The 16,088-nt window shown below is 37.0% G+C and overlaps 2 protein-coding genes across 2 annotated transcripts in view; both read left to right on the top strand.

The window, feature by feature from the left end:
- The window catches only part of LOC142976421 (uncharacterized), a 131,755-nt gene extending 119,255 nt beyond the window's left edge, over nt 1–12,500 (top strand). The window contains exons 4-8 of the mRNA XM_076119768.1: nt 1,304–1,567; nt 3,158–3,257; nt 3,633–3,922; nt 6,476–6,622; nt 9,101–12,500. Coding sequence (XP_075975883.1) covers nt 1,304–1,567; nt 3,158–3,257; nt 3,633–3,922; nt 6,476–6,622; nt 9,101–12,016 — 3,717 coding nt within the window. The 3' untranslated portion in view covers nt 12,017–12,500. The remainder of the gene's footprint in view (nt 1–1,303; nt 1,568–3,157; nt 3,258–3,632; nt 3,923–6,475; nt 6,623–9,100) is intronic.
- LOC142976798 (lipase 3-like) lies at nt 7,494–8,818 on the top strand. The gene has a single exon (XM_076120365.1). The coding sequence runs from the start codon at nt 7,494–7,496 to the stop codon at nt 8,760–8,762; it is 1,269 nt and encodes a 422-aa protein (XP_075976480.1). The 3' UTR covers nt 8,763–8,818.
- Nucleotides 12,501–16,088: the final 3,588 nt, after the last annotated feature.

Genomic DNA, 16,088 nt, shown 5'->3' with positions numbered 1-16,088 from the left:
TGGGTTACGTCATTATTGTTCATTCTAACTTCGTCGATACCAACGCGTATTTTCCGTTATCCAAAATTCACAATTTGTGTGGAAACTTAGCACTACCGCCGGCATTGTCTGCGGGTACTCTAGCGAATCCTAGTTGTTAGATAATATATTCGTGATCATAAGTTTGCGAACTGTTGGACCTTCTCAAGTGGTGTCTTTGGATCGGGAGTGTTCGAGGAATCAAGTTGCGCCTGAACTTTCGAGTGGGGGCTTTGCATGCAAAGGGTTTGTTTGACGCTCTTTTGTTGGTTAATGCTTAAGTTGTGATATTACTTTCTGTGCGTGGTTATCGAAAAATAAAATATAAGTAAAAATAACACGAAAATAAACCCAAAATATTATTGACTTACTCTCGCGACTTGTACGCATAATATTATAATGGAACGGTCTTAAACCAGTCTTAATGCAATTGGTAGCAAATAAGGAATCATAACCATTGATTTTTGAATCCTATAACTGTTATTTGTTGGAAAATGTTCGGTTATGCAATCTTCCCGTATCAAGTATCAACTGTATTGTTTCTTTTAAATCACCAGATTGCTACATGCAATTAACTGCAGGAACGCATATTTGCATACAATTTATTAACTAGTCCGTATCAGGCACTTCAGCTTCTAAACGATAACCTATTTAGTTTCAAAATGAGGTTAAGACATTAATGAAACAAATATAGTTTAACGTGGGAGTGGGACCAACAAATAGTATTATATATGACATTTTCACTCTTGAGCTGTAGGCAGATTGAAGTGCCCGCCCACAGTCTTGTGCACGTGCCCTATATGTTCACAAGATGATATCTACACTTTATCATGTACAATAACTATGACCTTTGCAGAGCAAATGTAGAAATTGAAAATATGTTTACCGGTGTTTCACACGTGTTGTTTGTTTTATTTTAAGTGTCATGGATTTTTTGTAGTAGGTTTTGTAAAGGTTTCGTATCGATAGATTTTTATATAAACCTTATTTTTTCCCTTTTTATATCTTTATGACACTAAACAATTAATATTTGATATTGGTAGGAACTCGCTTTTGTGCAGGCTAATTATGTTTATGTGTTGATATAACGTTTGTGATATTCTTAAAAAATCAAATGTTATTTGTCCTAACTTGTTATAAATAAGCTTTTATTATACTTGCAATTTATTGATGTGAAAATATACATAATGTACTATGATTTTAAAACGAGAAAATATTCTTAGATCAATGGTTCACTGTTTCAAACAAATTTTGTACCGATATTTAACAAACCTTTTTTTTCCAGATATTCTCATCGTACGGCCTTCCTTTAAAAGAGCTGGACTTCTCCCACAACAGTTTGCGAAGACTTCCAGACAGGCTCCTAGCAGGCGTTCGAGGGAACATCACGAAACTGGCCTTCGCTGATAACTTACTTGGTGACAATCTGAACCCGATCTTCTCCACGGCTGAGCTGCACAACTTACCCGCATTGGAAGAATTAGACTTGAGTGGAAACAATATACGAGGGCTGGAAGAAGGCCTGCTGATAGGCTGCGAAGTTATGAAGGTCAGATGATTGATGAGTTTCACTGTTCAAAAACCTGCATTTAGAATTAGTCATGTATTGCAGAGACTTTTACAAATGAATGCTTTTAAATACTAAGCTTCCTTTGTTTGTATAGGCAAAGGACTCCAAGTATAATTTTGTCAATTCCATAAAAATGTGATACATGTGAGAATGAACCCCACAATCACAACTGCACCACTGCTGCATTGTCTAGCTTAATGTCTGAAGTTTTGCAACACAGATAATTAGAATTTGACCGGAAATTCTTTAAGAAAGTGTCACTGAAGAATTTTGCAAAGCGACTATCCCTATACTTGTGCAAAGCAAACTTCATTAATCCCTTCTAACGGTCAAAACACACAGTAGCATTTATCTCAATGTTCCTTACTAGCAATAAAAGATAACATAAACCCGCACAGTAATAACAAACTAAACTTCTATGGTTATCTCTTTGGTTCCGGAGTTCGCAACAAAAATAACTATGTGCGTTCATCCATACAACAAGTATTATGGCAACGGTTTCTAGACAAAGTTATACAACAAACGTTAACGTTAAAGTAAGGGTGCCTTTCTAAGAAGATGTAACAGCTATGCTATGAAATTATGTGACTGTTTCCACCAATACTAAGAAAATGTGCTATGAAGATGTGCCGCCGAAAAGTGTTACATAGCTACACCACTCACGAATACCCATAGCATATATCCGTAGTACACCTTCGAAGCACACATCCCTAGCACACATCCATAACGCACCTTCATAACACATGCGTAGCAGGCATCCATAGTACACATCTGTAGCACACATCCGTAACACGCAACCGTAGCACACATCCGTAGCACAACCCCGTAGCATACATCAATAGCTCACATCCGTAGCACACATCTGTAGCACACATCCGTAGCCCACATCCGTAGCACACATCCGTAGCACACATCCGTAGCACACATCCGTAGCACAACCCCGTAGCATACATCAATAGCTCACATCCGTAGCACACATCTGTAGCACACATCCGTAGCACACATCTTTAGTACACATCCGTAGCACACATCTGTAGCACATATTCGTAGCACACATTCGTAGCACACATCCCTAGCACAAATTCGAAGCACACAGCCGTAGCACACATCCATAGCTCACATCCGTTTCATGCGTAGCACACATCCATATCACACATCCCTAGCACACATAGGAAGCACACATCCGTAGCACACATAGGAAGCATACATTCGTAGCATACATCCGTAGCTCACATCCGAAGCACACATCCGTAGCACACATACGTAGCACACATCCGCAACACACATCCGTAGCACACATCCGTAGTACACATCTGTAGCACACATCCATAGCACACATCCATAGCACACATCCATAGCACACATCCATAGCACACATCGTAATAATCCATAAAAAAAAACATAATATATTTCAGTTGAATCCGTTTCCACCAGTGCTATACTATATCGTCTTGCATCGATGTATTTGACTGGTGGATTTCAAACGTATCTATAGCAACGTAGCATAGTACATCTCTGGTGAAAAGACCCCCTTAAAGTTTGGTTTGTAAACATACATTTTCTGTACAGGTCTTGCGACTGGACCGTAATAACATGAACTATGTACCTTCGTCTTCGTTAAACGGACCGCAGGCGCTCAAAGTTCTCTCGTTGAAGGAAAATAGAATAGGTAAGTTTTATTTTAATGCGAATGAGGTTTAATGTAGGAGAATGTTACGACACTGACGAGGGAAGGAATTCTTATAACATGAACCTTTTTCTTGAAGTAATTTTGATGAAGAGGTTTTTTAATAATATTACATTTACAGCAGGGTTATGTAAAAATGTAGAACTCTCTAAGCTTATTTTTTGAAGTCGGCTAAATATTATTAATATTAAAGACACAAACAAAAAAGCAAACCCTTGTCTTATTTATCGTTAAAAAAACTGTTAATAAATTAAATAGCTTCTACCTATCCCTTTGGGAAATACTCGTGCATTTTGTGTATATAAATATGATTATAATAAGATTAATACGACACTAATATATTTTTTTACATTACAGCATTAATCAGACAAGGATCATTCCTCTCCCAAAAGACTTTACAAGAAATAGACTTACACGGAAACATGATATCAGCAATCGAGGGTGGAGCCTTCATAGGTCTATCAGACCTTCAAATTTTAGACCTAGGCCGTAACAGGCTGTCAAAATTCAATAGCGATGTGTTCTCGGGAGCAGAGAATTTGGAAAAATTGGACCTTTCAGAGAACTTTATAACAGACTTTCCTACTGTTGCTATGAAGTCGTTTGTCGCGTTGAGACATTTGAATCTCTCGAGCAACATGATCACGGTGAGTTGGAACTTTTTTGTTTTATAATGCTCAAGTTTTTCTGCAAAGAATTTCTTAAAAGTTTAAAGTTTGGCGCTCGGAGTTTTGATAATAGCTTCCTGGTAAATTGGGCTGGGTATGCTGGACATATTCGGAAATAATTATGAGAAGGGTTTAAAATAAGTTTATTTGTCAAAAAAGTGTTAAGACGCTCTATTTCTTTGATAAACATATTTATACCTAATTCTGTTGTTTTACGTAGTTTCGACGTAATCATTTTGATAGGACAATATTTGGTTTTATTTTGCGCTTCTAATTTTTAATTTTACATGCATCGCACACATACATACGAGTACATACATACATCTCATGCTGTCTTCGATGTCCAATATAGCCCCACGTAGAACTTTGTCACTCAAGCCACGTTCCATTCCGAAGACTGCCTTAATTTTGCTATTAGCTAAATTTTTAATAGAAATTTGCTCTCATTCCCAAATTTACTAATATATTAACGGCTAGTAAATGAAGCTAAAAACACCAAACAACATGTCTAGTCAAGAATTTCCTTGAAATTTCATAATAACGTTCCTAAATTCAAGAAATTCTTCCAAACCAACAGGTACCTTTAAACCAATTTTCTCTAAATAATCCTAGCCTAACATCTTTAATCTCAAACCGTAGAAATCTATAAAAACTACTATTGTTTACCTGCGACTGCATCCGCGTGGACTTTAGTCTCACGAACTGTACTTTTTTAATGATGTTCCACCATTTACATAGTCATAGCGTGATATTTTATAGCTTATAGTCTTCCTCAATAAATCGACTATTTAACACAAAAGATTTATTCAATTCGAATCAGTAGTTCTTGAAATTAGCGCTTTCAAATAAATTATATGGCTAGTGGTCAACCTTTGACATGGCTTAACGGCTTTAATCCGAATTTCCCAAAACCGGGTCCGACGTTTTATGTGTCCTACGAAGCACAGACACGCCCAGTTGAAATACCACTACGTTGTCACCCATCTATAGAATCACCGCGCTAAGAGTTGTTGAACCCATTGATCGTTACCGACCGACGAGCGCCTTAGTTATTAGTATAGATAGTATAAGATGATAAAGAGGTCGTAGTCAATCTTCCAGAAATTTGGCTAAGCCTTAATTTCTCGTTAACAAGTTAATTAAAGCCTTTGACACGCGAACTAATATCTACGTAGCTGATTGAGCGTTAATAATAGACGCGCTGAAGCAAATGAAAGTATGGAGATGTTATATGATTTCGAGGAATATATATTTACATATGGTAGGATAGTGTTTTTTCTGTGTGTGGTTAGGTAGAGTGTGATTAGATAGTTTTTAATATACTTTCCCTTATTTCCATAACATTTTACGTAAAAAAAATTTCCTGTAGCGATCTACTTCCCTATAATTTTGCGTGCAACATAGTGTTCTTGTTAGGTGCCAATAATTGAGCAAAATTTACTTGAAAAGGTAAAGAGATTTACGTCTTGTTCAAATTGATAATTTAGGCCAAATACTAGTAAGAAGTGATTGGGAATATTTTGGACAACATGACTGATGTTTAAATAGATTTTCTTGCTTAGTGTTGTGATTGGGTGGTCATTAAATATTATGTTTGAAATATATTCTTAATCAGCATCTTCTTGTTTTAATATGAAAATGTGTATATGTAAATTACAGTAAATCAATTCTCAACTAGTACCGGCAACCGGCTAGCTATCGAGAAATGTTGTTTGACAATCGGTTCAGCGCCTCTAGCGGGCGACGTAGAAACAATTTTTGCAGTACATTTCTAATGTCAAACTAAAAGTACCGACTGTACAGAATCGCGCTATGGGTGTACATGTATTTAGTCTGCTTCCAGCAAAATTAACGACATAATACAAAATTAACACAACTAATGCTTATTATTTGGAAGTGCGACATATAATTGTGGGCTGTGTGTTAATTACGTGTGGGCTGTGTGTGGGCTTTCGAAATGACATAGCTAATAACATTAGTTCTAGGAACGTCAGCCATTGTGGCATTATTGAAACAGCATATTGTAGTTTCTAGGTTATTTCCTATTATAGACCCGTCAATTGGCTTCAAAGTTCTCAATGTTAGAAGTGCTTTTGTCAGGCAATATTGAGGAATTGTGAATTTGCATTTAGTACTAATTGTACATTAGTTAGATTGTGATTTCCAGTCAAGTTTATTTGTTATTCATTAAATAAAATATGCAAGGTTTCTTACCTTACGTAATGGTGTAGGTTTTTATTATAGACTAGCAAAACACAGGAGGTTTTAGTATTCCTTTCTTTTTGAATCTAGGATCTTCATTTGATAAATCGAAGTAGGGCATTCTTTACACTATACTGTAATTTCGCTTACCTACGTATGAACAAATAATATTAATGTCAAAAATCAGTTTCATTGGCACATACTAGGGGTGAATGAGGGTCTGATACGGACCCTGATTCGACCGAATATTTTGCATAATAATGTCTCGATAGACCAGCAATAGTAATAATTATTCTTTTACTTTTACTTTATTGATCCTTTTTATTTCAGCACATAGACAACAGTCACCTGAACTCATTGATATCACTTCAAGTCTTGGACTTGAGCAGGAACAACCTTGTGAAGTTGGCTCCAGGGACCTTCGTAGGACTCACCGAATTGCGCTACTTGGATGTTGGTGTGAATGCTCTTCGTACTGTAAGTATAAAAAGTATTATTCAAAAATATATGATATTGTGACGCTTTAATGTATTCATCATGTTGTCTTATTTACTCATATGGCGAATGAAAGAAACGTAAATACGGAAAACCAGTAATTAAACACGGTGACACATTGATTGATTTAATTTGAAGTCGATCGAAAGTGTCCGAGACGAAGTCAAGAAAGTTACGAATTGTATGTTATGTACAGAAAATTAAGCAAAAAATACTCTTTATTCAAAAGATATCATTAGTTATACCTCCACCGTCACCTGAACACCGACTGATTGTAATATACTTAAAATTGTGCAGTTTCTAAGAAAATGAAGAACACAATCAATTGGAGTAGTTACGTACTTATCACAGAATCGAACATTGCGAATAAATAAACAAGTTAAATCAAAAATGGACAGAAACTGTGATAAATGGAGCTGTTTATTCAAAATATAAACACAATTAAAACGAACAATGCCTATTACGAAATGTGGACACAAATACAGAATGATTATTTATGTAATTCTATGCATTCTATTCAATTGCCGAAGGAAACAAGAGAAGTTAATATTAAATTCACTTATACAAATGACAAATCGTTTACAAAAACTGAGAGAATGGACTGTGACTGTAATTTTCACTACAATTCTAACTTTGGATGGAGTCAGTCATTGTCATAACATTAGTCCAAGTGTTACCGATCGCGTGTGTTGTTTCGTGATTTATTATAATGTTACGAAAAATGTGTATTCTAATTATTATTTTAAGTAATTTTCAAGATTATGTGATTCTCAATCCGTTAAAAATAAATCGGCAACATAAAAATTCGATACTGAGTTTGTTGATGCAAAATATAAGTGATGTTAAACAAGCAATGTCGCATAGTAAGAAACGTGTTCTTAAATTCTCTGAGCCGGTCAGTAATCTACTCAAGCCGCCTGCAAAAATGAAACTTGACGGTATTGGCTGTACTATTATAAGTTTGTGTCAATGTGGCAGTACTAAGAAACCCATACAATTCAAATCGCATCGGAAAATTCTTATGAATGCGACGCAAATTATAAAAGACGACGGTTATAAATCAGAGGAACATGACGTTTTAACCGACGATGGATATATGCTGACGCTTCATAGAATCCTACCGAATTCTAAGATAACTTTTAAGCAAACAGTAGTTTTGCACCATGGTTTACTCGGCAGTTCGGAAGACTGGCTGCTATTAGGTCCAAACAGAGCTCTTCCATACCTTTTAGCGGATCACGGGTTTGATGTCTGGTTGCTAAACGCGAGAGGAAACAAATACTCGAGAGCTCACGTCAACACGTATATAAAACCAAAAGAGTATTGGAATTTTTCGTGGCATGAAATGGGTATCTACGATTTGCCAGCAACTTTAACGTACATTAATGAATTAAGCGTTGGAGCTGATTTACATTTCATTGGGCATTCTATGGGAGCTACAGCTTTGTTAGTACTTTTATCCAGTATACCTGAGTATAATGATATGGTGAAATCTGCCACTTTATTAGCGCCGTTAGCTTTTATGGGCCATACTAAAGGCCCGTTAAAGCACGTCGCAGATTTACGTAGCAAACGAAACTATACAGGTCCACCAGATTATTTGATGAAAGTGGGGAAATTTTCACAAGGAATCATTAGGAAGTTTTGTAAAGGAAATAGCAGGACGTGTTCGAATACCCTGCTATTGGCTGCAGACGGTGGAAAAGTTATACCAGATGCTATGATGATGGAGAAAATATTGGCTCACGCGACGGGAGGGGGGTCTATGAAGACATTGATACATTATATGCAGTTAATAAAAAGTGGACAATTTCGAACGTTTAACTACGATACGCAGAAGAATAAAAAGACAACACGCGTGTATAATTTAAGGACAGTATCGACATCATTGTCCTTGTTCTCCGCTGCTTCTGATTGGTTATCAAGTCCTTGGGACATCGTACCCCTGCTACTAAAGTTAGATAATGTAAAACTTCACCATATAGTAAAGGCAGCAGACTTCGGTCACTTGGATTTTGTTTGGTCGTTAGATGCGCCGAAGTTGGTGTTTAAAGTGGTGTTGGCTATTTTCAAAAAGTTTGCGCCAACCATGAGACGATACGAGGTACAACTTGAAGAATAAATAAATGAACAATAAACTCTATAATTGGTTTTGGTAAGAAGTGTTACTGTAAATATCGTAAAGGAATTTGATCTTTAACATACAATAGAAATTGTGTTATTGTGTATCAGTGTACTTATTTATTGAAACGATTATAAGATTATTTGTGAAGCTACATAAGCGTTCATAAGTAACGGAAATATAAAATTACTTCCATTTTTATTTCATTTGAGTAGGCAATACTGGGAAATCTTTACCAGTGATTACTTTTAATTGTTTTACATACGTATTGGAGAATCTTCTTCTTGTTAACCAAATATTCGAAACGGTATGTTAACTAACTTTTTTTTGTATTACAGGTAGAAGACGATGCTTTCGATGGCCTGACGAGTTTGGAAACATTGCTGCTTCGGGACAACAATATTCTACTCATCCCGGCGACAGCACTCTCACGGCTGCCCAGCCTCGTGTCAGTACATCTCGGCTACAACAGAGTCACCGCCTTGTCCGGCGACATTCTCCGAGCTATCTCTGACAGAGTCACCTCTCTAGTACTCTCTAGAAACGTTATCAGAGAACTACCACCGGCCGCCTTCGATCATTTCAAGAACTTAAACCATCTAGACCTCTCAGGAAATCTACTAAACTTCATTAGTGCAGAAGTATTCAGCGGTCTAGAACAGTCTCTCCAGTTTCTCTCTTTAAGCCAAAATAGAATCTTAGAGTTTGTCGGAGAACCTCTGAAGTTCATCAACCTATGGTTTCTCGATATCTCTGACAATCAGATCTCCGAAATACCAGTCGATGCATTCCAGTTTATTCCGAGCCTAGTTCACCTTAACGTTAGTCACAATTCACACATGAACACCCTTCCGCAAAATGTTTTCCAAAATAACCAAGCGCTAATGACCGTGGACTTAAGCTACGTCGGTTTAAAAGCACTCCCAGTTAATCTATTCTCCAAAAACCCCAACATAAAAGAAATATACTTATCCAATAATCTTCTACAAGAAGTATCCGAAAACACTTTCAAGAACCTTAGAAATTTAACTCATTTAGACTTATCTTACAATAATATCGCGAACATAAGAACACCGGCTTTCGTGAACGTAATGTCTATTCAATACTTATCTCTGAAGGGCAACCAACTGAGCGCGTTTAAAGGAGAGTTCTTCAATACCGGAACGAGCCTCGAAGTTATAGACCTCTCTGACAACCAACTCAGTTACTTGTTCCCGTCGTCGTTTAAAATCCACCCGCGCTTGAGGGAAATTATACTTACCAACAATAAGTTCAACTTCTTCCCGTCAGAACTTATAAGTACTTTACAATATCTTGAATTAGTGGATTTATCTGGCAACGCTCTTAAGAACGTAGACGAACTTGATTTTGCACGACTTCCAAAATTAAGGACCATCTTGTTGGCCAGAAACGAACTCGAGTCTATAAGTGAAATGGCTTTCCATAACTCTACGCAAATTCAACATCTAGACTTGTCGAGTAATAAAATCGATCGTCTGGGCGATAGGCTGTTTGAAGGACTAATAAGGTTAGAAGTTTTGAACTTGGGTGGAAACTTGCTCACTGAATTACCCGATAATATTTTTGAGAGGTCAAGGCTACACATGCTGGAGAAAATTGTTCTGAGTAGAAACTTATTCGAACACCCTCCGTTGAAAGCTTTGCAGAAGCAGTACTTTTTCGTTTCTTCGGTCGATTTATCATACAATCAAATTATAGACATTCCCGCCGAAGATAGCGTGATGGTCAATATTAAAAAGTTGGATTTATCGTTCAATCCTTTGTCTGAGAAAACAATAAGTAATGTTTTAACTGAACCGAAAACGGTTCGGGACTTGAATCTTGCGGGAACTGGAATTAAATCTATTGGACAACTGGAAACGCCATTCTTGCATAACTTAAACTTGTCCTTCAATAACATTAGCAAACTGTCGGACAAAACGTTCACTAGAACAACATTATTAGAGTCATTGGATCTTTCTGATAATCAAATTACGGACGTATCAGGTTCATTGGCTGTATCTTGGCCTAAACTTAAAAACCTTCAACGGCTTAACATTTCGGGTAATCCTATGGTAATGATTATGGAAAATAATTTCGAAACGCTCGCGTCTCTCAGGGTATTAGATATGACGAATTTGGAAAAATGTACAAGAATAGAGAAAAACGCTTTTAGGGCGTTACCTAATTTAGTTGAACTTAGAGCGTTTGGATACCCAAGATTAGGATACTTTGATGTTCAAGGAGCGTTACAATATTTGCTTGCGTTAGAAAAGTTAGACGTTGAAGTAAAAGATACTACGATTGGTGCAGACCAATTGCATACGACATTACACCCGCGGTTAGAGGAATTAGGTATAAGAGGTTCTAGACTGAGAACTGTGTCGTCAGGTGTATTAGCCGGTCTCAAAGCTCCAGCGATAACTGTGAAGTTTAGAAATACCTCTGTCACAAGTTTGCCGCCAGCTTTGCTTTTCCCGCTGCCGAGATCTTCACAAATAACTATAGACGTGGCCGGTAGTCAGCTCACAACTTTGCAGCCGCAACTATTAGTAGCGTTAGACGACCGTCGGGCTGACTTGTCAATGTTCGGTCTAGATACTAACCCAATTAGGTGCGATTGTAACGCTAGAGCATTGAGAAGATGGCTCCCAAATGTCGGCGTAATGGATGTTCGTTGCGAATCTCCAGACCATTTATCAGGCTTCTTATTAGTCGAAATTGGAGACGATGAATTAACTTGTGAAACGAAACGAAGGACTACATTGACGTCTACTAGTAGCATTTCTACCACGCCACCTCCACGGATCGTTCGTACGTCATCCGAACCAGATATTATCTGGTCGGTAGCACCAGCGCATGAAAGACCAAAAGTAACTGGAGAACCTAAAGGCGCTCCTGTAGTCGGAGTAGCTACAACTAACAACGATGATAACCTCATTATTGGCATTGTAGGAGGAGTGGTTGCATTTATAGCTATTCTGATTGTAGCGATATGTATTGTACGATTGCGGATGACATCGACCTCGTATAGAGGTGGCCCACTAGCCAGCAGTCCCACTGCAGGAGGCGCGCCCATGTGGGGCCCTCCCTGGCCCGGCTACGCGGGCACTCTGCCACCTCCATCGTTATCTAATGCCACTTTACCGCACAAGGTACAGTCTGGCCCCGGATCAGTTAGATATTTGGCACCGCCGCCGCCCGCGCCCTACTTCATAAGCTTGCCCCCTCACGACGACAAAATATATCGGTAAAATTATGTAAACTTAGAAATATAAGTCTATGTATTGAAGATTGTAAATATTAGTTCTTCTGCTAAAGAATCATATCATAATTTTAACGAAATAAAATCGCGCCTTCACCCTGTGCAAAGTTCATATCGTTGTAGATATCATTGTACTTACTGGATAAGTTAACATACTCACGTATTAACAGTTTCTATCGTAAAGGCTCGGACTAGGTTTGGATGCATCTAGTCATCTCTGACAGACTTTAACATAGCTTAATCTGATTGTAATCGAACTGTTTTCCGTGCGTGTTTGAAGTGAAATAGGGCAAAATTATATTTCTGTAAAATAGTTATTTATAAAATCGTAAATAAGTGATACGCAAAATCGACAAGAATAATAATATGTTTATTTGGGAAGGTGAGCCAGAGTCGATTTTACGCATCTCTAAAGTAGTTATTTTAAGTTAGCTTTATTTAACAATATTTCTGAAATAAATTATAATAAGAGAGTGTTCTTTTATTTACTTCGTTACTATTTTAAAATAGCGTTTTCTGAGGGTGACTTTAAAGTTGGTCCACATCAGCGATCAGAGGTGTGCGTGAGTAATGCTCGCGCCCTCGCTTGGCCCATCAAAGCAAACGGAATTAGGCGAAGCAGCCCCTTGGAGCATGAGTCTCATTAAGTCTCAAAAGGAACCCTTTAACCCCCAGGGTTTCTTTGAGCGTACGCCGACGCTCTGAGAAAACACAATCTTTTAATGTTATTCTTACATTATTAATTATCCGGTGGGCGCGTTTAATTTTGGATTAAGTGATGGTTGCGGTTCCGTGGAATATTAATCTCTACTGATCGAGGTATTTCGTGAAGCGTATGTTGTTTATCAGTATATTTACATAAAATGTTGTTCCGTGTCAGTTTTTTGTGCTCGTAAATGGAAATAGGTCTTGCAAACAATGTAGCGAGCACGCTTTGTGAGCGTATTTCAAAATTGAATTGGCCAGTTGCCGCGTTACAGGCTGATTTGATGAACGGCGTTTATGTACATGTATATTGTGTTCGTGCACGCTCGTCTATCTATCATTACGCTGTGGCATGTAAGGTTTTGAACGCAGAATAGATCTATCTAGCTAATCTGGATTCTCCGGTACATTTGTTGACGTGTTGAGGAATATGAGCGAAATGAGTATGGTTGCAATGATTGACTTTACCATTATTGACTTAGCTAGTTAACAAGTTAGCAGGCAAAATATACGTGTATTGTGATAATAATTAATGCATTAGGGCTGTATTTATCTAAACATGTGTGACTTGAAATCCTAAGCAAAATTCATGTTACCACAGTGAGTTTGTGTCTTAATTTTTATCTTGCTACCATTATTTAAAACACAGAAATTCTAATGACCGGCTTTTAATTTACTTGATACTCCAGTCTTTTAAAAATAGTTTTACAAGCTTAATGTCCAAAAAATCTAAGTTTTAAGTTACTTTTAATACACTATATATAATACGTTAAAGCAGTTTATTAAAAGTAAAACTTCTTACCATTTAGATCACTTCATTGGCTCACTTTACACAATTTACGAGCGACCCAAAAGCACTAAAATTTTAATTTCACTTCACTTACATCTTGAAAATTTTAAGTTTATTTCATAAAGTTTCAAGTATATAATTATTCACAAATTTTACTCATTTTACTCACTTGTAATTGAATGATAAATTCTAAACGTCTATAAAACAGTATTAATTAATATAAGAGTTGAACTTTCTGAGTCGAGTTTGGTTTAATACGAATGTAACTATGGCTATCAAAATAATGTCTTATTGAAATGGACTCCCGTTCAACTCAGAAACTAGTTTATATCAAAGACTAGTTTATAACAAAACTCTATCTTTTTGCAGAAATAAGCCTGTATCTTTCCTCAAGATGTGATCGAATGTCCCGCATAATTTTAGTAATATTTAAGCCCTTCTCCCATTACGATACGCCCGCGCGACTCTAGTCTCGGAGACTAGTCGCCACGAAGTATCTCACATACATTTGTATGGAGACTACCAGTATCGTAATGTGAGAGTCTCCATACAAATGTATGTGAGATACTTCGTGGCGACTAGTCTCCGAGACTAGAGTCGCGCGGGCGTATCGTAATGGGAGAAGGGCTTTATATTCAGACGTAATGACGTTGGTAAAAAACAAACAAAATATCAAATTACATTTTTGAGAACCAGTAACTTTAAAGTTTTATAAAGCGACGATATTTATAATGCGAGAAAAGTATTAATCTAAGACAGTTATTTTATTATTCCTATAATTCGTGGTCTATCTAATGTTAAGTAAGCATGTATCAGCTAAAAATACGTGACGTCATCGGCGCGTCAGATCCTATACGAGTGATGTGAAACAAAACGTTAACAAACTAAAACGAATACATGGAAATTCACTTATGTAGAATACCTAGGTATAAAACATGCATTTATTTTGACTATGAGATAATCTTTGTGCTGCGATTGAATGGTCTATAATATTGTAGTTATCATTAAAATCTAGACGCAGACTAGCTCAATAGCTGAGGAATGTCGCTTGCGAAAGGCTGTGGGTTCGAATCCTATACGTTGCTAATGTCATACTCAAAGAACATATTTAACACAAGTCCTCGAGAATAACGAGAGTGGTTTTCATGTGTCTAGAAAAATTGATTTTGCAGAATATATTTGAAGAAAAGCTATAAAAAACAGTATGAGGTAACTATAAATTACTTTATTGTCATGGTTGAAAATGCTTCTACATGATCATACATCAAATTATTTTACAAAAAATACCCATACCATCAGTATTACAACAGAATAAGCCATTTCAAAGGGGCTGTAACATTTTCCTTATATTCAGAACAATGTTTTTAGATAACCGACCAGGTTTTCCTGTTTATGTTAGTAAAGAACAAAACTATTTTATTCGATCGCGGTCTCCTCGACATAGGAGATCATCCGACATCAAAGTGAGGAAATTTTGTAAACTTTCCACCGTATTTTTCGTGTTGTTTGTTTCATGGCAAAAATGTAGGTACAAATAGTTTTTTTTTCCATTAGATTTCGGTTGACTGTAGAGGCAAAGAGACCCTAGGTCCCAGCGCGGCGGGGACCTAGCTGGTGGCCCGACTCTTTACAGCGACCTCGAAGGGTTTCCCTGACGAAAAAAAAAAGATCAATCAAATCGTGGTTATGGAAACAATCGATTAATAATAATCTGTTGTTACCATTACCAGTACAATCACAATAAACATAAGTGAAACTGCGGGTAAAACTAGTTATGGCAAGTTTAATGGCAAGACTAGCTATACAATTAAAAAAGTACGCTGTTCACTGTTGTTGGTTGTATGTCGTTCCCGTACATGGAAGAACAGACCGTCTCTTGCAAGCCCAATTTCAAATCATTGGCAAACAAAGCATATTTAAAAAGGAAGCACAGGAGTTGCATTCACATATTGGCAGGGATTTAAAGGCCGAACAGTCATCGCTGACTTAAAGCCATTTGGCTGCCACTCCGCTCCAATTGCCGACCGATCGATGTTTGCTATCGCTCATTCTTTTATTCAAAATTCAGTTGAAAAATTCTAACAGTATTTCGGTACGTTGTTCAACGACTGCAACGCTACATGGAATTTCAATTTAACATCACCTGCATACCGGATTAGGGTTAGCTGTATTCACATTAGCTGCCGGCTGTTTGCTCTCGGCTTTCCATACATTAAACCAGTTTCTATTATAAATGTTGCTTGTTGTTTTTACGGATTTCCTTTTTGTCACCCACGTGTTTGTATTTTATCAATTTTTTTTTGTTGATCAAGCTGATTTAGGTAATATTGTATTCTGTACGAACCAGGAAGAGTGAAAATCTGTTTATGGTTCAACAAACATCAACCAAAACAACTTAAGTTAATAGAGTTAATGAGAAGTAGCTGACCTTAGCATTATTTGGAGAACGTAAGTACTCTGTGGCTTAAACTTAAAATCTGTGTAATTAGAATACTACTCAATAAACACATACTATTAATAAAATATTATTATGATCTTAAACTTCCTGAGATTTATTACATTTTAT

This window comes from Anticarsia gemmatalis, chromosome 11, assembly GCF_050436995.1.
Source record: "Anticarsia gemmatalis isolate Benzon Research Colony breed Stoneville strain chromosome 11, ilAntGemm2 primary, whole genome shotgun sequence".
Classification (NCBI taxonomy): domain Eukaryota; kingdom Metazoa; phylum Arthropoda; class Insecta; order Lepidoptera; family Erebidae; genus Anticarsia; species Anticarsia gemmatalis.
This window is presented reverse-complemented; position numbering and strand designations above follow the sequence as displayed.